This window comes from Malaclemys terrapin, chromosome 2 (assembly GCF_027887155.1).
Source record: "Malaclemys terrapin pileata isolate rMalTer1 chromosome 2, rMalTer1.hap1, whole genome shotgun sequence".
NCBI classification, from domain to species: Eukaryota; Metazoa; Chordata; order Testudines; family Emydidae; genus Malaclemys; species Malaclemys terrapin.
The window spans coordinates 172,317,031-172,341,627 of NC_071506.1; the positions used below are offsets into that span (position 1 = coordinate 172,317,031).

Genomic DNA, 24,597 nt, shown 5'->3' on the forward strand with positions numbered 1-24,597 from the left:
CAAGCAATCTCGTGTCGTAGCTACTACACATGGCGAGATCAACATCACACTCCTCTTGCCTTTGTAGTTTAAGGAATGACTCCACTGCCACTCGTGCCGTGTTGATCAGAGCAAGCAGCATACTGGTCAGCAGTTCGAGATCCATTCCTGCAGACTGAAAGAGGCAGGGCGCGCAGTACACAAACCATTGAAAGATGGCGCCAAATGCAGATGGAAGCACAGGGATTGCTGGGATGCGAAGCAATGCATCACGGGGTGTTGGGACTGGACCCAGGATGCCCCATGATCCCTTCCGCCTTCCCACAAGTCTTAGCGGCAAAAGAGAAAGAGGTACTCTGGGGGATAGCTGCCCAGAGTGCACCGCTCCAAATAGCGCTGTAAGTGAGAACACACTATTGCGCAGGCAGCTGTCAGTGTGAACACACAACAGTGGTTTTCCTTCGGTGCTCTCTGAGTGGCGCTGTAATTGCTGGTGCTGTAACTTTGTCAGCGTAGACATGCCCTGGGACTGAGGGAAAGGATTTCAGCTAGTCAGACTGCTGGAGTATGGGGTGAGAGAGACTTTTGCTTTGAATTTACTGAGCTTGTTAACTAGATATTAGCTGTTGTGACAAAGTTCCTCCTCTACCTTGGTGGGTCCTGCGCTTATTGGCGGATTTGCTCGCTTCACAGATTCACCCTATGGGTCAGGAAACTGTCCAGAGACCTTCCCCTCTGGTAGAAGCTATAGTCCAGGTCAATTCCTCCTGTGTTTGATCAGGAGTTGAGAGGTATGGGGGGAACCCGGGCCCGCCCTCTACTTCGGGTTCCAGCCCAGGGCCCTGTGGACTGCAGCTGTTTAGAGTGCCTCCTGTAACAGTTGCACGACACCTACAATTCCCTGGGCTACTTCCCCATGGCCTCCTCCCAACACCTTCTTTGTCCTCACCACCGGACCTTCCTCCTGATGTCTGATAACGCTTGTACTTCTCAGTCCTCCAGCAGTACGCCTACTCACTCTCAGCTTCTTGCACACCTCTTGCTCCCAGTTCCCCTCCCCCTCCCCCACCCCCACCCCCACCCCCTCTCCTCTGGCTCCCTAGCTCCCCCTGGCTTGACTGGAGTGAGCCCTTTTATAGCATCAGAGGGGTCTTAATTAGAGTCAGGTGCTTAATTGCCTCAATTGCAGGTTAACTGGAATCAGGTGGTCTATTAGCCTGGAGCAGCCCCTGCTCTGGTCACTCAGGGAACAGAAAACTACGTATCCAGTGGCCAGTATATCTCCCTTCTGCTACTCTGCTGTTCCCAACTGGTCTGGGTCTATCACACCATGTTTCACCTTTTATTTTATTTTAATTCTGACTTGTACGCCTCATTACTTGAAATCAATTAAAATCTTTTTTTCCTGAAGTTGTTAAACTTGTTTTATTGTTTCATCTAAACCAGTGTGTTTGGATTGAAGTGTTTGGGAAACTTCATTTGGGATAACAGGGCTTGTGCATATCATTTTCTATTAATAAAATTATAAACTTTACATGAGCTGTGTTTTCCAGGAGAGGGCTGGGCAGTACAAGACACAAATTTCTGATGGAAGTCTGGGACTGGGAATTTGCTGGTGTTGCTGTGCAGTGTAATTCAAGAGTGGCTGGCCATAGCACTCGGACGGTATAGCTGAGAGCAATTTACATGCTCAAGGCTGTGTGTGAGCAGACCAGGAGTGGTTGCGCTCACAGTGAAGCAGTGTAAAAGGCTGGAGAATTGAGGGGACAGAGCTGTTCAATAGTCCAGATTTTGTCCTGGGTAATGTCTAGAGCCCTACCAAATTCATGGTCCATTTTGGTCAATTTCACCATCATAAGATTTTAAAAATCATAAATTTCATGATTTCAGATATTTAAATCTGAAATTTCCTGGTGGTGTAACTGAAGGGCTCCTGACCCAAACAGGAGGGTTGCAAGGTTATTGGAGGGGTTCATGGTATTGTCACCCTTACTTCTGTGCTGCTGCTGGAGGCAGTGCTGCCTTCAGAGCGGGATGGCCGGAGAGCAGCAGCTGCTGGCCAGGAGCCCAGCTCTGAAGGCAGCACCACCAGCAGCAGCAGCGCAGAAGAAAGGATGGCATAATATAGTATTGCTGTCCCTGTTTCTGTGCTGCTGCCTTCAGAGCTGGGCCCTTGGCCAGCAACCGCCACTCTCTGGCCACCCATTGCCACTCTTACTTCTGCACTGCTGCTGGGTTACTGCCTTTGAAGTTGGATGCCTGGCCAGTATCCACTGCTTTACGGCCACCCACCTCTGAAGGCAGCGCAGAAGTAAGGGTGGCAATACCATGACCCCCTACAATAACCTTGCAATTCCCCCACGACCCCTTTTGGGTCGGGGTCCCCCAGTTTGAGAAATGCTGGTCTCCCCTGTGAAATCTGTATAGTACAGGGTAAAAGTATACAAAAGACCAGATTTCACAGTCTGTGATGCATTTTTCATTTGGTAGGGCCCTAATAATGTCACACGCAGGGACCGGTAGTGTATTTTTTCCCCATTGAGTACGTTTTCTATTATTAATTATGAGTGACTTTTATCCCATATTGCTTTACATACTACTGAATATACAAGTATAACTTCAGCTAACACCAAATATTATACAAACTATATACAGGGATCAGTGCATCTACATCTTGGGTGAAACGTGCTGACTTTTTGACGCACTATCCTAGAACAGAAAGTGACATAGCAGATTCAATCAAAACTTCAATGAGAATTTAGATACTAGGCAATGTAATTACCCATGTTGGAATTTGGTTCAGGTTTCATGTCCCAGTTTTTCTGAAAATTGCCATGGGATCATCACAAATAGTCAGAATCTACTTTTTATGTGTTAAATAAAAGAAAGCATTTCCAGCAGCACAGTGCCCCCTAAAACCTTGTTGGGGCACTGATTCAGTGCTAAGTGGGAAAAGTGCTCCCTATTGAACCAATATAATACTACCACATACTTCCAGCTGTGTTGTCCTTGATGTCTCCTATCCCAGTAGTGAGCCACTCCAACTCTGTTTAGCATGTGATAGATCACAACAGGGTCACAGCACACAATGGTATCCTTGCAGATCACTTTCTTTTTTCTAAAACATTTAACTGTTGGTTCCGGCAAGGAAAAACAGGTGTAAGGACAGCTATTACCATCACTGAGGTATTTATGAAATGCATTGTGGGAATTTGGGGTCACAGCTCTGAGCACCATAATAAGAAACTCTGGGTCACCCATCCTTTGTTATAAAAAAAAAGCACAATGTTTTACAAGTAGATGAGGAGGAAAAATCTTAGTGGGAGCTACTGCAGAATCCCTGCGGAACAGCAAGAAGAGCTAAGGGCAGACAGCGTAGATAGGGTTGGGAAATGAAATGATTCTTTGTCTCACTGTTCACCAGACCGAGTGAAGGAAACATGCCAGAAACAGTGAAAGTTTCCTGGAAACAGAAGATGACAAATGTATGAACATAAGGGAGACACCACAAAACAAATGAGAAAAATTAGAGAGGAATCCCAGGATTAATTAAAAACACCACAGAGCAGGACTGGAACTTCTCTCTGCACTCTAGGAGTGTACCGAGAGAAGGTAAAGTGACTCCCATATTCCAACAGCAATTAAAAAATTAACTGGAAATATACAGGCCTATAAATCTAACCTTGTTTTTCAGGGGCATCAAAAGGCACAACAGGAGCACAGATACAGATTGGTTAGAGTCAGTGTGAATGTTGAAATGGTCATACTTGAAGGTTAGGAATATAGGAATTGCCAGATCAGACCATGGGCCATCTGTTCTGTATCCTGTGTCTAGTAGTGGCCAGTAGCAGATGTTTCAGAGAAAGGTGAGAGCTCCTTATATTGCATCTAGTTAATCATACAATGTTACAGGTGAAACATCACTTCCCAACCTGTACAGGTAACAAGCTTGTTTGCCTTTGTATATTTCTCTTAGCTTGCTTACCTGCAAATTATTCATCTACCAAACACTCCCTTAACACAATCTTGTTCAATTGTCTCACGTATTCTTGTTGCAGTGAATGTCACAGATAGACTAGAGCAGGGGTAGTCAATTATTATTTGTCAAGGTCCAAATTTCTCGGTCAAGGTCCAGACCCCCATCCAGCTCCCATCCCATAACCACCCAACTGCCCCCCCAAGCTCCTCAATCGCCTGCCAGCTCTCCTCCTGCCCTGCCCAGCGAGTAGGGTAACCTTATTTCCTTAAACTGAAAACAGGATGCACGGGGCTGGCCTGAACCATGTGGCATTGCTGCTCCCCCCCCACAAATATTTCTTTGTGCCCAATTGAGCCAAGCAGCAGAGATGGGGGCAAGGGAGAAGAGAAATGGGTATGGGCTAGGATCTGGGCAGCAAAGCACGGTGTGTGTGTGTGAGTACTGAGCTCGGAGCCAGGAGGTGAAGCTATTGGACCATGATCCAGCTAGCCATGCAATGCCCCTTTGGGGGTTGGGAAAGCAGAGGGGCAGGAAGGGGACTCTGGGTAGTGGGAGGGACAAAGGAGACTGCAAATAGCAGCCCTGGGGAGAGCTGGGATATGACAGAAGCAGGTGACTGCAGGTGGACTGGGGAGGGAACAGGCCAGTTGGGGCAGGGGGCTGGAAAGGGTTCCAGAGACAGGCCCATCCCTGCACTGCTGATGATGAATGCACAAGCAGCCGCCCAGAGACACACTGTGCTCCACAGCCTAGTCCAGCCGCTTGCCCCCTGCTGTGGGGGTCTCCACAGGGGAGCTTCAGCCCATGCTAGGATTACCACCTTTGAAATGCAAAAAAACCCCGGCAACCCCCACCCACAAGTCAAGCCGATCACAACCCCAATCCCCAACCACAAGGCTACTCGGTAACTCTTCCCCCTTCAACAGCCGCTTATAGTATCTAGAGAGAGAAAACATATAGATTAGATTGATAACATCGCACGTCTCCTCACTCTCACGTGACTCAAACCCTCTCACACACACACAGTGCACTGGTGAGCAGACAGCCACTGTATTTTCAACAATTTTGATCTGTTACCGCTTAAACTGCAGAAGCAGGAACATTGCAGCATCTTTAGCTGGACCCAGAAAGTTTTAACATTAGACATCCCAGTGTATTGTGACAATAATGCAAATCTTTAGACCCATGTTAAAAATATTTGGCACATTAAATTATTTTTAGGGCAATTGGCAAATCCATAAAAAAACTGGCCAGGCTGGTCAAATACCGGCCATGTGGTAGCTCTAGCCCACATGATCACTGAAAAGGTCTGGATTTGGCCTGCGGTCCACCTACTCATGTAATATGCTCATGTGACCCTGGACTCCATCTTGGGCCTCTACTTTTCCACAAACTGGGGCTGTGGGCTTTGTGTTTGAAACAGAAAATTTTCAGGCCCGTGGCAAAGGGTATAAAAGACACTGGCAACATCTCCATCTTGTCTCTTTTGTGCTTGGATTCTCTGGACTATGGACTTACAACCAAAAGGAACATTCCAATCTATGGACTGAGAACCTTCCAATCTTTTGGAAGTTACCAGAGACTTTACAAGCCAGCAGTTTATTTCATTACTGCTACAAACCTGATAAAAGAACTTTGCAATGATTGTATGTATATGATCTATTAACCATTTTAACTCTCTTCTTCTTTTCTCTTATAAATAAACCTTTAGATTTTACTTACTAAAGGATTGGCAGCAGTCTGATTATTGGGCAAGATCTGAGTTATATATTTACCTGGGTATGTGGCTGATCTCTTGAGATCAGAAGAACCCTTTTGCTTGATGAAACTGGCTTTCAATAACCACTCATCATAAAGCCTAGTGTCTGAGTGGTGAAATAAGGGCTGGAATGCTTAAGATGACTGCATTTTTGAATTCTTGTTAACTAGTGTGGTGAGACAGAAGTTTATTTTGGTTACTGGCTTGGTATATATTTAAGTATAGAATAACCACCAGTTTGGGGTGAGTGTGCTATATTTCTCAGCAGTTTGTCACTGTGCCTCGGTGGTCACAGCTGAGAATACCAAATTCAGGACAATCTATAAAACTTTTGTTTTATTTAATTTTAAAAGGAAATTAACACTTTTTAGAGTAAGGTACACAGAGACTTGGAAAGATTAGATTATCGGTATACGTTAGTAATTATAGTTTTCTGTCTTCACACAAAAAATGAAGAAGTAACATTCCACTCAAAAATGTAGAAAGGAGGAATTAAAAATGTATGATATACTGCATTTGCCGATAACTGGCTAACTCTCTTTTTGTCAATTTTTAGAATTAGAAATTAAATATTAAGAAACATGTTTATTAAATATTTTATTTCTGAATCTAATATTAATCTCAAATTTTTACAGTCATATGGGCCAGATTCTGCCACAGTTATTCTCACTGAATAGTACCTTCCTCCATGAGTAATATTGGCAGTGACTTGGGATTCTATTGGTACATTTAGCAAGGGTCTTCCACCAGGATCTGATGTGCATAGACCACATAATAAGTTCTCTGCACTTGTGAGGATAAGATAGAATTGTGGGGGGTCAAGCACTGGTAGACCTCAGTCCTTCCTTTCCTCCTCCTTCTCTATGCAACAATAATTCCCGTTGAGTAGAGTTACAACTACTGTTTCCAGTATTGGCTGCCAAGTACATCTAAGCTGCCAAACACCTTGCTATTTGGACCCTATTTAATATTCAGAGGTCAGTGTGGAATTGCACATGAGCTGGTAGAAGGAGGTGGTAGCACAGGTGGCAAAAATTTTTGCTAGAAAAGTAGTTTAAACTGTTGCACGGGGAATACATTTGGGGCCTTTGTTTTCTGTGAAGTAATAGCCATGTTCTAAACAAAATGTTTATATTTTAACTAGCTATTAAAAGTCATTACTCTCCTTGCACTCTTTATGAACTGACTTAATGACTCCTGGCCAGTAGCACACATTTCTACTTATTTAGGGACAGAGAATTAAATCCCTGATTTATCACTATTAATGTTATAGGGAAAGGGACAAAACAGAGAAAGCAAGTTCCCAAAGAACTCTGATTGTGTTTTATCTTATTGTATCTCTCTCTCCCCTATCTTTGAACAATCGTCTTACCTTCTCCATGTCCTCTGAATAACAGTAGCAGCATAGTTCTTCTTCCGAAATAGCTCTTTTCTTGTTCTTTCCTTTTCTATTATCTGCATACGTATCTCTAATGGGATAAGTTCAATATTCATACTCTGACATGTGAGATGGGAACATAATCCATCATCTGCATTCTTGGACCCCGTTATATCTATTTTTTCCAAGTTCAGACTATCATCAAAAATAGCGTGTGCTGCTGGATCACTTGGCACAGGTCTTGTAGTTATTGCTTTGATAGACAGTAAAGGGCAGGTCTTTTTTGCTAATTCATTATTTGCTACATTGTTAGTTTGTACTACGGCATGTGAACTGTCATTTCTGATGTTTACAAATCTCATTTTGGCACTTCCAGGTCTACTGGAGCCAGCTGGGGAACATCTCTCACTGTTTAACTCTTTTTTTCTTGCTTTCAGCATGCGCGGTTTGCCTTTTGATAGTGTTTCACACTGCCTTGAATTCCTTGAGTTTCCATCAGTGCAGTTAATATTCTGCAAGTGCCCTGTTGTTCCTTCACAATGGCTTCTGTTGCCAGCTATAGATTGACTTTGATCTGATAATTTCTCCCCTGCACTGGCTGTGTTACAACAAGGGATGTGCTTTTCGTTGCCATGTGCTAAGCCTTTTGCGCTTGCAGACTGTTCCTTTTCACCATACCACTCTGTAGCCGCCACAACTTGATGGTTGGCTTCAACCTTGGCTCCATCATTTTCTTTACCACAATGGAAATGGACACAAGCTGTCTTGCTTTTGGTGTGTTTTCTGGATAATTCTTTAGGGAGATAAATGAAAAATCAATGTCACGATCATTGATACTGCAAAAATGAGCTTATTTTTCCAATTCATTTTTTGCATAATAACCATTATGTGGCATACTGAGATTTAGAAATATGGAAAAAGAAAGTGAATAGGCCGGAAGTATTAGAGAGGAAAAACACCCACGGAATAAAAGGAACCTAACTTCTTTATTTGGTTACTCTGTGAACATTTAATTAATTTCTCTTGCTGACACAAAATTTGAATCAGATACCTAGACTAGCTCACACTGAGAAGTAATGTTCACCTGTTTTGATGTGTTGGCCTTCCTCGTGAACATGAATTCAATGTATGGTAATGGAACACCCAATCCTATTTACACAACTGCTTGCTCTACTGAATAAAGTACAGCAGAGTACCACCACTCATAGCATGTCTATGAAGTTTTCGATGTAGCCATGACGTATCCTGTCATGTAATGAAAATCCCACTCTATATACTTAGTGTAATCCCCTGCCACAGATAGTCCAGAGCACTCTGTGACAGGTTTCCCCCCGGGGTGCCACCTAGAACTGGAGTACCACTGAGCCCCCAACGCACCAGCCTGGGCTCCCTTTCACACTATGCTGCTGTGACAAGCTGCAAAGCCCTCCAAACTTGCACTTTCACCAGCATTCACACAGGTAGGGACACACCCAGTTGCAGTTACATGCAGGCTCTCTAACCACCAGTCTCCCAGCCTAGGACCCCAGAGCAGTACCGTCCTGCCCTGGTCAAATCTGGCCCGTATATGGGTTTAATATCCGTTCCGCCTCTCCCTCAATGTGAAGAGGACCATGCACACTTGTGGTAAGCAAGCTGAGATTTCCCCCAGATACCTTAGTCAACCACACACTGGTTTGGATTAAAACAAAATAAGTGTATTAACTTCAAAAAGGTAGATTTGAAGTGATTATAAGTGATAGCAAACAGACCAAAGCAGATTACTGAATAAATAAACAAAAACGCAAACTGAGCTTAACATACTAGATAGGTTGGATATGAATTAGCAAATTCTCATCCTGAGTGATAAACAGGCTGGCAGATTCTTAAGGCACAGGCTGCCTTTGCTTTGCAGCTTGGGTTTCCCAGATTTTAATACACAGGTTGGAAATCCCTTTAGCCTGGGACCATCACTTCCCCCAGTTCAGCCTTTGTCCCTCAGGTGTTTCCAGGTGTGTTATTGTAGGGAGAGTGAGGTACCATCATGATGTCATTTCCCCCTCTTATATCTTCTTCCCACTTGCTGGAAAGCTCTTTTGCTGTGACCCGGGTCAAACAGTTCCCATTGTTTAGTGCTATCTCTGAGAGGTTTCCATTATACACAGTTCCTGGGGTAATCCTTGTGCTTCTGTGCATTTCCTCAAAAAGCCATTAACATTATTTGGTCTTTTTTGTTGTTGTACCTGAAAGGCTGCTTGTGAGTGTTTTCAACCTCACAACATCAGTCCAATGAGATATTCATGTCTAGCAGACCAAGACTTTTAGAATGATACCTCACCAGGAATATTTGTACAAAATATATCCTAATTACATGACAGTGATGAATACTAGGGTGCCAGGGTGAAACACCCTCAATTTCTAGATTCCTGCTCCAACATCCTAAATCAAACTACAAAAGTCCCAATTTTCCCTTGCTGTAAATTTTCTCTTTCCTATTTCCAGGTCCACGCTTGGGACAGCATGCTACATGTGACAAGAGCTTCTAAACATTCTGGTGATAATGGCTTGGAAGTGGGACTGGAGCACAAAATGAAAATCCCTCAGATTGTTTGCTTTGGCTGCAATGCAGAATTTGCTTAGTAAGGAGCCTCGAGGGAGAACAGAGAAAAAGCTAGAGCACAGAAAGGAGTCAATACAGCATGCAGACAGAGCTAATGGATAGACAAGAGAGAGAAAAAATAAATTTGTTATTATTGTGTGTTTGATAAAATACAATCACAGTAGAGTCATAGAAAACGCTTAGGTTATACAGTCCAGTAAAGCACCTAAAAACCCACTGGGCTAAATTTATTCCTGATGTAACTCCTTTAACTTCAGTGGAGAAGTCAGAGATCTATTGTCTGAATAAGAGGTTATGGCATATAAACATTTGATTTACAGGTAGGAAACAAGGGATTATTGTCCATAGTCTCTCAGATTGGGAAGACTTGTCAAAGGGGCAGCTCGGGGTTTGGTACATACCAAGACTGTTGTTATTCTTACTAATCTATCTGAACGAGATTGCCATGTAGGCAAATAGCCCAATGTGCTCTGGGGTATATAAATATTTTTTTAATTCAGTGCTAGGAATGCGGGAGGGAAATTTTTATATTCTTGGAATATACAATGGGAATATATAATCCAAAGTGTGTTTTCCAGTTCACACTAAGATCAGACTTAATGTAGTATGTTTTTTCTTCTTTAACAAAAAAAGTGGGAAGAAGAGGATTTTCCTAATTTGCGTCTATACATTTATCTGCTAAAAAGATCAAAATAGGATGGTTCTCTGAACATAATATGACAGTGACTAAGGGCATTATCCTGCTCCCAGTGAAGTCACTAGCAAAACTCCCACCAACATCAATATGAGCAGGAATGGGCCAATACTAAGTACACAAGTAGCACATTTCCAGTATTGTCAGAACAACATCCCTGATTCCCCAACAGATTCATTCCTATCTTGATAAGGAAAAGTGAGACAACCCTTTAAAAATAGAATCCATCATATTGAAATTTACAGGTGACCTGCTGTTCGCATCATGAGTATAATAGATAGAACCTGAATTAAAGTCAACCATGACTCACTATTATGGTTAAAAATAATTTGCTATAGAACTTTCAGTGATTAGGCAAGTAACTAAGAAGAGAAGGAATTGAAAATGGTCAAATTCAAAACAAAATGGGGAAAAACAAAATGGTTCTAAAAGGTACAGACCATATTTAGGAGTGAAGTGAGCTTTTTCTGAGTAGGAAAACCAGGAGATAATGACTGGCAAGTACACCATGGCATGTGAAGAGTGGTCTGCATGTGTAAAATTCTCTCTACTCCGCGAACTCAGAACTAATAGTCATTTCTGCTGCTTCATGAGACAGAGTGAAGACCGGAAATAGGACTGCCTGAGTGAAGAGCAGAGGTTGAAGATAGGAGCCTTTAACTAACTTTTATTTTAATTTTTATACATTAATAGCAGGTGCAAAAAAGCCACTTATAATTTCTATGCTGGAGTTCCTTCCAAAGTGCCAGATTCAGTCATTTGTTTTGGACAAAATCCTATGCAAATCTTTTCTAAAAGGCAGATGGCTTTCTGCTGGGAAGCAAGAACTTGATACTCGCTGAAGGCCAAATCTTGGACCCCGCTGCACTTAATGGGATTTTTGTCTGAGTAAAGACTGTAGGATCTGCCCCTTAAGACTAAATCCTGCATTCCCAATTTGGTACTTATTCAGGTAAAACTTTGATATCTATGAGAGTTTAGCCCAAAAAAGAACTGATTAAGGGCTTCAGAGTTTGACTCTTGTTGTATCTAGTTCTTTGGCATCCCAACCTCTCCAAGCTCATCATCAGAAGCAAGCTCCACACAGACCAGGACACACCAATACAAAGAATCACCAGTCTCTGCCTGAACAACAGATGGAAAAACTGCAGACATATCTCCACTGCTACAATGATCAACACCCCTCACAACACACCTTTCAAGATCCAGGGTTACTACACATGCCTATCTCAACATGTGGTGTACCTCATCCAAGGTACTAAATGCCCCAATAGTAACTATGTAGGTGAAATCGGACAATCATTACGCTCTCAAATGAACTCACACAGGAAAAAGATAAAAGACAAATACACTATCACCTTGGGTGAACATTTTTCACTAAATGAAGAGCCTCTATAGATCTGATCTGCCAGTCCTCATCCTCAAAGGAAACCTGCACAACACTTTCAAAAGATGAGCCTGAGAGCTTAAATTAATAACTTTGCTAGATACTAAAAATCATGGACACTGGAATCATGGAAGAGAGAGCCTGGATTTATGGTTTATTACAACAATCTATAACCCACTAACAAACCGCACCCCTCAGCTGCTTTTTTCCCTCCCCCTCCCTTTCTTTCCTCCCTATGATTGGAGCGGTGCTAACGGGCCACATCACGTTGAAATATGTGTTAACTACTTATGCTAAACAATCTATTACACATTGTATTTAGCTGTGATACTCTGATTATGTTTTCCGGACCTGAAGAAAAGCTCTCTGTAAGCTTGAAAGCTCATCTCTCTCAACAAGAGAAGTTTGTCCAATAAAAGATATTAACTCTCCCACCTAGTCTTGCGCAAATCCTGGAACCAACGCAACTACAACAAACCTTTTATCAACACATCCCTGTCTTTTTAGAAGCTTATTATCTTTTGCGTGTGTGTTTTTTGTTCAGGGGTTACCTGGAAGTTAACTGGAAGTTGAGAGCTTAAATAATAGAGTTTGTAACTAAATTCTGGCTATGAAAGATGGAAACCTGATTTTTGTGATACTTGCATTTTATAAAAAGTCAGCTGTACGGACATGTCACTCTGAGCAAATCCTGAAAGATGATTTTGGTGAGACTCAGGGAAATGTCACAGGAGAGTTTTGGCAAAGGAGGGGTTGGGAGAGGTTGAAAGTAAAGGGTATTCACACTTCTTTTGCATTTTTTATACTTCTGTTTTTTCTTGTTCCCGTTCCTCATTTTTTCTGCATCTTTCAAGCTTTTTGTCCCTTTCCTTTTCCCTCCCTTATCTTCACCATACCACATTTCCCTCCTGTCTCTGCCATACATATTAATTCTGCAATGGAAAACCTTATCTCTGGCAAGTCTTGATTTTTTAGTTCTTTATATTTGCAACCTTAATATTTGAATGTGGTGTTTATGAGAGAAGGCATTTACTGTAGATGCCGAGATTTACACTACTATTTGTTTATCATTACCCAACTATATAGCCTTATCATGCAAACATCTAAGAGAGAAATCTTTTATCTGGTTTTGCTATAAGGTCAATTAACTATGCTGTGTGGTAGGCCATTTCCCTGCTCCCAAGATAAAGGCGTTTGGGTGATGATGCTGAAGAAACAGATCCTTCACTTCCTTTTTCTTTGCTCCATGGTAATAGACTTCCAGTTGTCTGAAGAACAGACAGGAGGTGGGGTTAATTTTACATTTGAGAGACCAGCAGGAGTTCTTGGGGTCTGAGATTGCTGGAGAGCAGCAGGCTCTTACAATGCCCTCAGTTACACCTGTACAATTCTTCTGTGATGTAGCTACGATGCAGATTCAATGCATGAACTAGTGTTACAAACCAAGAGGTTATTAAATAGTTTTTCCCACTAGTGGCCCAGTCACTAACTGTGTTCGGATAATATTTTGTTATTTCTTTTTTGGATTGCTAAGTATGCACTGGAAATTCAGATCAAACAATTCTAATGTATGTGTACTTTTAGCTCTCCTGCTGGGCAAATCTTTTCTTAGTATGATGGAAGATTATAACCCTTTTAAGAGGAACTAATCTTGCAGTTTCCCTTGAATGACATTTGCACAGGTATTTGGGGGCTAGGGAAAGGTGTGTGTGGAAATGTAGGGAGGACATTAAGGAATGTGATGCCTCCCAGCATCTCTTGCACAATGTGGGGGAGGGAGTCACAGTGCTTCCTCCTACTGCCCCAAAGATGCAAAGTATCCCAAATGCAATGGGACACTGTAGGAGTGCCCTGTCACTGGGAGCAGCCTGCAAAAGTTCTTCTATGTGCTGGGGACCTTCATCTTGCACAGTCTGTCTATATATAAAATTTCCCCACTGAAGTTCACTAGAAATCCACGGGTATTTCAAAAACGTTTTTTCTTAAAGTAAAGCAACACTGTACTTAATACTAATTGCTTAGGAGGGGAAACACAGCTATTTACATAAAACAATTTACATCCACTTATCATATATGATAGGAAATAACTGAGAAAAAGAACAGAAGATAAAGTCAGGTGTTTAAGAGATGAACTTTTATCTTTCAGCTCCCTTCATTTGAAACAGAACCCCTGATAAACTAAGAAGCTCCACGACCAACCACTTGTCTTGAAACATTTTGAATATTAAGTCTAAAACACATAATAAATATTTGTAATTATGACCATGTAAACTGACAGAACTTGCATACTAAAATATGATTCATATCCAAATGAATATATTAGTATCCTGTATGTCTGTCTTAAATGATAAAAGAACAAAAAAGGAGCACAATATGCTTGCTCCCATGATGGAAATGGTCATACAGAGCCCATCTATAGAATATCACTGGACATCCACTGCATAGTTAGTCTAGCCAATTCATTGATTGCAAACCTTTTTTGTTTTTGTGATCTTCACCTGGTAGTTCTGCAGACAGACATTTTTCCTTTGGTGTCGTTTTGTTTTGAGAGGTTGCAGGTGATCCTCTATTGTTTTTCCCTGCCTGGTTTTGAGCAATGCTACTGCAGAAAAGCCTGTTACTATGCACATCAATTTGTTTACTAGACAGCTGTGGAGTGCTAGGAGTTCTGTTACTCTTCTCTCTATTTGCAGGATGTGGCTGTACTTGCACCCTATTGAGTACCAGGTTCTGCATTCCCTTCAACAGCTCTGCTTCCTTCCTCTTATTTTCTTCTTCACGTTTCCTATAATTAAAGTCAATATTATAAATATTAACAAAGACCAAATATTACAGCATGTTTCTGAAAATGATTCCATCATCAGTGGAAACTTGACATAAATCACAATATGAACTTGATATTCTAGGTTTTTCATGCTTTTATTTTCAGCACTGCCCCCTAAAGGAACAGGTGCGTATGGCGCTGAAACATCTCTGCTTGACAAAATGTAACAACTGAATTTGGACAGTAGCTGAATTAAGGAAAATTAATATAAGTTGGGTTTAAGTGTAAGTCACAGAAGTTTGAAACATTTTAAGGAAATAGATTTAGCAAACACACCTTAGTTAAACTGCTGGAACTTTTTATAAAGTCAAGGTCCCAAAAATAGAAACCACACTCAGAATTAAACCTCCCTTTTTGTTTTAGTTTTACTGAAAAAACCTTGATGTTTACTTGTTTAAAAGCTCTCTTATGAATCTTTTACTAAAAAAAATACACTGACATAAACCGGGGCAAGTCTACACATGCAAAGAAATAGTTGTAATACAAATTAAAATATCTGTATAAAATGAAGAAATAATCTGAAAACAAGTAAATGAATCCACAAAACATTTTACTTTACTTTTTTAACTTTTTATGTTAATTGTGTTAATTGTTAACATTAACATATACAAACTTTCAACACAAATAATAAAACTTATTCATAACCTGTACTGTTACCTTTAAAAGACTGATTTGTGTTTGATCAATCTCTTATTATCTATATATTTATTTTGTTCAAATTCCAAAAATGGTAACCATATATTATAAAAACTACTTGATCCTGATATAAAGCTGTCTGCTTTTTTTTCTCCATTGAAGCAATTTCTCATACTTTATTTCTTCATGCCACCAATGCTATTATTAGAACTAGTACTTATTCTGCAGTAGTGTCTAGAGGCCCCGGCCAGGATAAGGCCCCATTGTGCTAGGAACTGTACAAACAAATCAGACAACATGATTCCAACTGCAAAAGGTTGAAAATATAATGTAAAAGAAGGCACAAAGTGAGTGAACAAACAATAGGCAAGAATGGGGGGAGGGGAGACGAACAGTCACATGGTTATGTAGGCTATAAATACGCAAATGTGCATAGCTTGATTATTCCAATTCTGTTCAAAGGCCTTTTCTCTTTTATTAAATAATTAATAAATTGAATCAGCTATCGCCAGCTGCTGTACAATCTACCCATCATTAGTTGGCCAATTTCTTGTTCCAGCAGAAATGGATCTTAAGGTAAAAGAGGAATTTAGAGGTGGAGATGGTCATGTTCAGCTCAGGTTCAGGGAAGGCATTCTGCATGTAGGTGGCATCATGGAAAAGAGCGCAGATCATTGTGGGAGAAGCAGCTGGGTGTTTAAGGCTGGCGGAGTGGAGAGGGAAGGAACACCATGATCAGACAACATTTTTCAAAAGTACTTCTAACATTTTGCTTCTCTGTTGTCTTTCTCGTCTATTTAAGTGGGAAGCTCCTTGGGACAGGAACCATCTCTCCTGTTCCGTGTATGCACGACTAACACAATGGGCCCCAATATTGACTGAATGACAATGTGGTGCCTATAGTCCCAAAATAATAAATAGAAGAGTGGAAGGAAAGGTGAGGACAAGAAGCTTGATTAAGAGGCAGTATGAAATGGGATGCCAGAGTTGAGATTCAAACAGGCAATCAGAGCAACAGACAAGGAGTAAGATCCTAGTAGCTGTGTTTTGAATTAATCATGAAGCAGTGCTTCAAATCATGTGGGTAGTTCAAATCATGTAGCCTTCCTTTGCAAAAATTGATGTATGTTATACAAATGCAAAATATTTAAAACCAGATATGTGAATTCAAAAGTTGTGTACACTTATTTTACCCATAAAATAATATATTTGATTTTAAAAATGGAGTCTTTGAAAATAAACATTGGATAGGTATGAAAGATGATTCTGACCAAGATTAAAAATAAATACAAGTGGAATTGCACCACTCTGAAGGTTTTTCCTCAGAAGTGGAATAAATCCCATAATCTGTGGCAAACATTATCGTGCACTTGTTTTTATAAATAGAAAACTAAGCTGCGGTTATAAAATAAAGTGACAATTCTTCCTATAAAAATGGACAGGTGGTAAATGTCAGATCATGTAGCCCTCTGATATTTTAATTTGCTTCCAATGCTGTAACATGGTTTGTGGACTGTTGACACATTAGCTCACAGCACAGCATATGACAGGTTAGTTATGCAGCATGTCATCATCAGTTCCTGTGATTCATATCAATGCCAGTATGTGTCATTTCAGTGTGATCTGTCAGGGAGAAGCCTTAACTTTATCTGTCACTGCTATCTTAGCATGTATGTTCTGCAGAAGAAGCTGATTGAACCCGGGTGCCTGAAATCCTGCTAATGGATCTACAAACTGCACTCCTGGCAGATTGAGGTACTTCAGCATTCCCTCCGGCATTGATAACAGTGGCTGGTTTCAAATAATAATATTGGCATTGCACAAACAGACAACGTGTGGGTGTCTGTCTCATGTACAGTATAGATCTCACTGCCGTTACTCTGCCATTTGATCTGATAAATTAGACCTTACTATTCATGGAACAGTCATTTTCCTTTCTTCCAGAGAATCAAACAGCCTACTACTTGAATCCACAATTCAGTCTATAAAAGAAATGACACAGGCAATATACAATCAACCCAGGAGTAGCCTGAACCTTGTCACTCTGAATTCAAGTCTATCTGTTGACTAGCCGAACACCACAAAAGATCGTAACTGCAACACTAGGCTAATTATAAAACTGACATTGGACTGAGAAGGGGGGAAAGAAATGATGGGTTTTTTTCGTGTAGAGGTATTTTATGCCAGTTTTACCTCAGAGTTATGTGGCACTGTCACTCTCCCTCAGTCCAATCAGGAGAGTTTACCTTGTGGTTTATTTTATTTATTTTGAGATTAAATTCAATTTATTTTACACTGCGCCAAAATCTTCAATTGGAATGTGCTGTAGAATTTTGTATTGAAAATCCATTATTACACTGTAGAAGTTGTTGAGGGGAAGCTGGATGTTTTGACTGCTGAATAGGAGACAGTTGGGTCTTTTGGCGCCCACAAAGGCACAGAAGGTAGTTTGAGGTTTTTGACAAACAAGAGTAAATTCAGGCTTTGTTATTCGGTAAAAGATGCTTCTCCTTCTCCTTTCCAGGGAGGAGAGGAGGTGATTTTAAATTTTGGAGGTGGCAGGTGTAGAATTCCTCATTCCCCACACCTCAACAGTAACCAGTTACCTCTCTGAGCCCTGCCCTGACATCTGCCACTACATCCAACAACAGAGAAGTATATTAGCTTGATATTTATGATAATTAATGCATCAGAAGTGAAATAGTTAATAACATTTCCACTTAAGCTGTCCTTGTTATGTTTCATTGTTAACAACCCATTGAGATGAATGGGCAGTTCACACCTATCAAAGCTCAAGGTGTCTGCAGACTCCAGAGGACAATAAATTTATACTTAGTTCATATATTTGTAAGCAAAAGAGATGTAAAACAAAGAGTGGATTCTGGAACAAAATGAAGTAGCAAATTCTAAAAGATGGATTATTGTTTTCTCTATCTTGTTCCCTTAAATGTAGAGAGGTCTCCCTATAATAAGGGAGGACAGCTGGAAGAAAATGCAATTTTCAGTTTCAATTCACGTGCAAAATGTTAGAGAGTCATTCACTACATTCTTATTCTCACAGAGAAATTATATCAAATACCCTCATAAATTTTTCTTAATCTGAAATAAAATTCATCTAGGCTAAAAGATACATGTTCTGCTCTTTGTATATGGGTAATCATTACAAAAAAAGTAAATTGGGTTTTTAGATTTGTTCAATTTAGTCTATGGTATTAGTAATATAATTATGGATTTTTTTATTTACTTGAATGACCTACATTGACAGTGGCCCTTTAATTGAAAATGGTATTGAGGAGTAACACTAAAATGACAGGATCTCAAAATAAACAGGGGCCCTGATAGACTTTATGAGTTCCAGAGCACTTCTACTGCCAAAGTGATTCCAGGCAATCCACCACCTATGTCTGGAGCTGCAGTCTCAATCTTCAACCACAGCCCAAATATGCCTGAGTTTGTGAGACCATATGGCCGCATGCACACAGGTAGTTCAATATGCCTCTTCAGATGTGACTGAAGTTAGTCTATGGTTCAAATTGCTATCTCTTGGATACATTGGTCTAACCTCCTGCATGGATTCTGGGTTCCTTTCAGTGGTGGCCGGTTCAGGACAATGTGTGCAAAGTTGTTCCTTTCAGTCAGCTTCCACCGACCAGGACTATAGTCACTGATGCCTCCTTAATAGGTTGGGGAGCACATCTGGGGTCGCTGAAAAGGCCTTTGGTTAGCATGAGAAGCTTCTCTGCATATCAATGCCTGTCTGGCCTTTCAGGGTCACATCATGTGCTCAGCAGTTCTCATACTCACCAACAATACCACCATGATGTGTTCTCAAGAAGCAATCAGGCTCTGGCAGTTTTGCATCTGGGAAAACTTTACCCCTGGGGCCAAATGCTGACTTGGGACCCATAACCACCTGGTAGATCACCTCAGCAGGAATTTCTCCCTGACTCATGAGTGGTCTCTGAAACCCAGTGTCCTGTGGTTCATCTTTGCAGTTTCGGGCATCCCGATGATCAACCTGTTTGTCACAAGAACAGAAAAGAAAAGCAACCTGTTCTGCTCCCGAGGGGATCCTTAGTCCAGTCTCCTTGACTGAGGCTTTCCACCTGAACTGGGAATCTGGACTCCTGTATGCCTTTCCTCCAATTCCAATCATCCCACAGGTCCTTCTTAGGCTGAAATTGGATTGTGCCAAGCTCATTCTTATTGGTCCAGTGTGGCTGAGGCAATGTTGCTTCTCCGACCTCCTCACATTACTGGTTCAGACTCCCATATTCCTTCTTTTTCATCCTGACCTCCTGACTCTGCACCAAGGTTCGGCTTTGCATACAGCGTGGCTGCTGCCTGGCTAGATGACGATGAGGAACAATGTTAAGAGATGGTCATGCAGATCTTGCTTAACAACAGGAAGCTCTCCATCAGCCTATTTGGCCAATGGAAGCAATTCTCGGTATGGTCGTCAGCTCAGGGAGTTCAACTGATGCTGGCTTTTATCCAGGACATCTTGGAGTACCTGTTATACCTTCATTCTTTTGGTCTTCCATTTAGTTAATCGAGAGTCCACCTGGCAGAAATTTATTTCAGCATTTCATCCACCTATCCATGGGAAGTTGGAGTTTTCAAACTCCATGGCAGTGAGGTTCTTCAAAGGAGTCTCAGCTCTACTCACTGGTTAAAGAACTGGTTCCTTCATGGGACCATAATATTGTTTAACAGCTCTTATGGGACCTCTGCTCAAGCTTCTGGTGACTTCTTTCCCCCTTCTGTGTCAGAAAACTGCCTTCCTTGTGGTGATAATGTCTGCAAGAAGTGTGTGCAAGTTGCAGGCTTTGATGGCAAAGCCTCCTTACAACCAATTTTCCAAAGACAAAGTAACCCTGCGGCCATACCCTAAGTTTTTATCTAAAGTGATTTCTCAGTTTCTCTTGAACCAAGCTATATGTCTACCGATGTGTTTTATCTGAGCCACATTCAACCTCAGAGGAGCAACGTTTTCACACATTAGATGTCAGGTAATGTTTAACATTTTTCTGGATAGAACTAAACATTCAGGAGTTGATACAAGAAACACATGAGGATGTGATCAAAACGATGACAGTTAACGGGTGGCCAGAGACAGAGAGATGTCTCATCCCTAGTTCATCATAACTGGTCTGTTCAAAAGGAGTTAATGTTTGCTGGTAATGTATTTAAAATGATTCCGTGAAGCATGAGGAAAGAGATTGTGATGTTGCACTCCATATGTTTTATGGAAATATGCTAATGAGTGTAGATATGATGTAACTGAAATATGCTTTATGCAAAAGGTCTCTTGTAAGGTATCATTACAAAGTTTATAATCTACTGAGTGCATTCATCCTATTTGTATGTATGTATCATTCTTGTATCTGAAACTAGAAATATGAAGTATTACTCTGAAGTCCTATTGTAATTATGCAAAGTGTGGGCCATTAATGGCAGCTTAGGATCTTGATGGCTCCCATTGACTAGGACAATTGGTTGTGAATGGGTTTATTTACCTGCAAGCCTTCTTGTGTACCTGACCTGGGTAATGAAGAATGAGATCTTACAGTGACAAGTGACCATGTCACATGATACCGGAATCCATCCTAAACCTAGTGCTTTTCCATTTAGAAGGAGGGGTGAAGACCCAGAGACACAAAAGATTCCCGCCTTGTGCCAAAGCTATAAAAGAGGGTGAAACAAAACAAAGCGAGCGCCAGTCATGAGAAAACCCCTAGTTACCACCCGAGCTGGAACTAACAAGGACTGTACCAGGGGAAAGGATTGTGCCCAGACTAAGAAGTAGTCTAGTCTGTGAAAGAAGCTTATTGGAACATCTCTGAGAGTGAGATTTATCTGTATTCAGTTTCTTAAATGTATTAGGCTTAGACTTGTGTGTTTTGTTTTATTTTTCTTGGTAACTTACTTTGTTCTGTCTGTTATTACTTGTAACCACTTAAATTCTACTTTTTATACTTAATAAAATCACTTTTGTTTTGGGGGCGCAAACAGCTGTGCATCTCTCTCTATCAGTATTATAGAGAGCGGACAATTTATGAATTTACCCTGTATAAGCTTTAGACAGAGTAAAACAGATTTATTTGGGGTTTGGATCCCATTTGGAGCTGGGTGTTTGGGTGCTGGAGACAGGAGTACTTGCTGAGCTGTTTTCAGTTAAGTCTGCAGCTTTGGGGGCGTGGTTCAGACCCTCGGTCTGTGTTGCAGAAGGCTAGAGTGTCTGGCTCAACAAGACAGGGTTCCAGAGTCCCAAGCCATCAGAGAAAACGGGCTCAGAGGTAGTTTCTGCACATCGGGTGAGAGTCCCAGGGGGTCTTTGTGACTGAACCCGTCACAGAGATGTTATGGTGAATTCATGAAGATAATCTGAGGAGGGAATTATACATGAGGTGAGCCACTGAAATCCTTTACCAGTCTGGTCTGAAATGTTAAGAGAGTTTTGAAATGTTCAGAATGTCAAATACATTGATCACAACTGCCTAAGGAACCAAGCCACCCCCTCACTCCCAGAACCTTTGCAATGTCACTGAGAGACTTAAGCGATGGACACAAGCACCTAACTTCCTCCAACATCTTAGATGCCTCTCAATCAGGCTTCAGACCAAAACATGACATAGAGGCAGCCCTCCTGGGCCTGATGGATGGACTAATGATAGCCTTGCACAGGTACCACAATTCCGTTTTCAGACTCCTTGAATCTTAGCAGCATTCATCATTCTTGATCATGAAGGGCTGCTTTGCCGCATAAAAGAAACTGACAGGAGTGGCTGAAACAGCACTACTGGAGCTATTCATCCCCCCCCGACAGCTCACAAGGTGCTGTGATGAGTACATTGCCAACAGGGCTAACACATGAACTCCTGTATGGGTCTGTATTATCCCAATCCTCTTAATCAGACACAAAATGACTCAGAGGTAGCAAAACGCCATGTACTCTAACTGCTGTATGGCCCTTAGGGTATGTCTACAGTGCAGCTGGTACTGAGCCTCCCAGCCTGAGAAGACAGACTTGTGCTAGCAGGGCTCAAGCTAGTGTGCTAAAAACAGCAGTGTGGATGTTTTGGCTTGGGCAGCAGCTTGAGCTCTCAAGCCCACCCGACCCCCTGAGTCTGAGAGACTAACCTGAGTCTCCCAAACAATGCAATGTCCACACTGCCACTTTCAGGGTGTTAGCTCAAGTCTCCCAGCTGCAGTGTGGACCTCCCTTAGAGACCACAGTTGGTACTTGTCTTAGGGTATGTCTAACTGCAATGAAAACCCCGGGGCTGGCCCATGCTAGCTGACTTGTGCTTGCAGGGCTCGGGCTAAGGTCTGTTTAACTGCCGTGTAGATGTACAGGCTTGGGCCGGTTCCTGGGCTCTAGAACCCTGTGAAGTGGGAGGGTCCCAGTGCTTGGGCTTCAGCCTCAGCCCAAAAGTCTATGCCTCAATGAAACAGCCCCGCAGCCCAAGCACTGCGAGCGTGAGTCAGCTTGCATGAGCCAGCTGTGGGTGTCTACAGCATAGACGTACCCTTATAGGGTACATCAACACGGCAGAAAAAGGTGTGCTCGTTTTTAACTCATGTTAGCTAACCCACATTAGCCAACTTGGGTTAAAACAGCAGTAGAAACACAGCAACTTAGCTTTTAACTCAGGTTAGCAGCTCAGGTTCATCCCCAAGTTGCCCCTGTAGGTTTTAACACGAGCTGGTAACCTGATTTAAGAACCGAATTGCTGTGTCTTCAGTGCTATTTTAACTCAAATTAGACACTACTGAGAGGACCTCAAAGAATACTCAGAGGGCTGATGAGAGGCCAAAAAGAAGAATTCTGTACTGGTAGTGGTCTTGCCCTAGTGTGAATCTGAGGTATTGTCTGTGACTCAGTATGATCGAAATGTGGAAGTAAGCATCTTGAAGGTTGAGGGCCAAGAACCAGTCTCCCTTTTCTAATGATGGGATAATCTTCACCAATGTGACCACCCTGAACTTCTGAGGCTTAACCAATTTGTTGAGCGCTCTGAAGTCTAGTATAGGTGTCCAACCTCCCTTTTTCTTGGGTATCAGGAAGTAGTGAGAGTAAAAGCCTTTGCTTCTTAGATGTATGGGCACTGGCTCTATGGCTTGCATGCTGAGGAGATGGTCTATCTCTTGTTGTAGCAGGCTCTCATGAGAAGGGTCCCCGAGTTCACAGTGTCCATGATAATTGAATTGTGAGGCAGGTGGGAGAAGAGAAATTCTATGTCTTTTGCTGGCACATAATAGATTTGGTTGGCTTGCTTGCATGTTGGTGGGACCGACACAGGGGTCTGCCATATGAGTTTGGCAGGGTCAAAGAGGGCCTCGTTAATAAGGAGGGCTACTCTGGATGAGACAGAAGAATGTAAAATGTCCACTAGTTTGTGGAGTGACTCGGTCACCTCCTAGGGTGGTATCTGCCTCCCGTTGGGCCAGCTCCTGAAATAGCTTAAAGTCATCTGCCAACGATGGTGGAGGGGGCATCGCTGTCTTGTCTGGTGATGATGATGAGAAATTAGTCTGGGAGGCAGCTTCCTCCTCGACTTAATTGTTCAGGCTGCTCGGATGCCCTCAATATAGCAGCCAAAGGAGGATGTGTCCTTGGCTCTTGATAGGCCATGCTACAGCCATGGGAGGCACAATGTCTGCATGCCTGCTAAGGGTCCCAGTAGGGCTATTGAGAAGGTGGGAAGGGGGCCGGTGGTTGGTACCGTGGCTGCCCATGCTAAGGAGGCTGGGGCTCAGAGCGACTGTATGGTTGAGGTCTGGAATTAGCCACCCATAGGGTGGGTCAGAAGAGTGGTGGGAGACCACGTCTTCTTGATCACTATCTGACTCAGTGAATGAAAAAGTGGGTACATGGCATGATGCTGCCGGTGAGCATGGAGCTCCGGATGGACTCAGTACCGGGGCCCTAGTATTAAGTAGAGGCAAATCCAGTGTGTCAGACACCAAAAGGTCTGTTGTGTACCGGAAGTCTGGCGGTGCCAAAGACATCGGTACCGGTGGTGGTTGTTGGTGCCAAGGTGTCTACATCGAAGGAGTTGATGATATGTATCTGATAGTTAAATCCGCCGGTGCCTGGCAAGCACCAGGGTGGATTCTCTGGACTTCTCATGCCCAGTCGGTACCAATGATTCCTTGCCTGTGCCCACTGGATCCCTAGACAGCCCAACATGCTCTGTCGGGGCAGTGCCGTGCAAGCCCTGGATACCTGACTTAGACAGCTTCGGTGTTACTGGTACTGATGATACAGAGCAAGCCAGAGATCATTTTTAGCTTGGTCGGGGCTCACTGTGGGGACTCATGACTCTTTTCTTACAAGAGTGGCTCATGGGCCTCTT

General features: G+C 42.2%; 1 protein-coding gene across 3 annotated transcripts in view; it reads right to left on the reverse strand.

Annotated features, from left to right (window-relative positions):
* The window catches only part of INVS (inversin), a 223,713-nt gene that overhangs the window by 12,876 nt on the left and 186,240 nt on the right, over positions 1-24,597 (reverse strand). For 2 of the 3 annotated variants that reach the window (XM_054018621.1, XM_054018624.1), the window contains exons 13-14: positions 14,250-14,560; positions 7,090-7,888 (exon numbers count right to left, since the gene is read on the reverse strand). In XM_054018621.1, coding sequence (XP_053874596.1) covers positions 7,090-7,888; positions 14,250-14,560 — 1,110 coding nt within the window. The remainder of the gene's footprint in view (positions 1-7,089; positions 7,889-14,249; positions 14,561-24,597) is intronic. The other variant, XM_054018622.1, reaches the window with a different exon arrangement.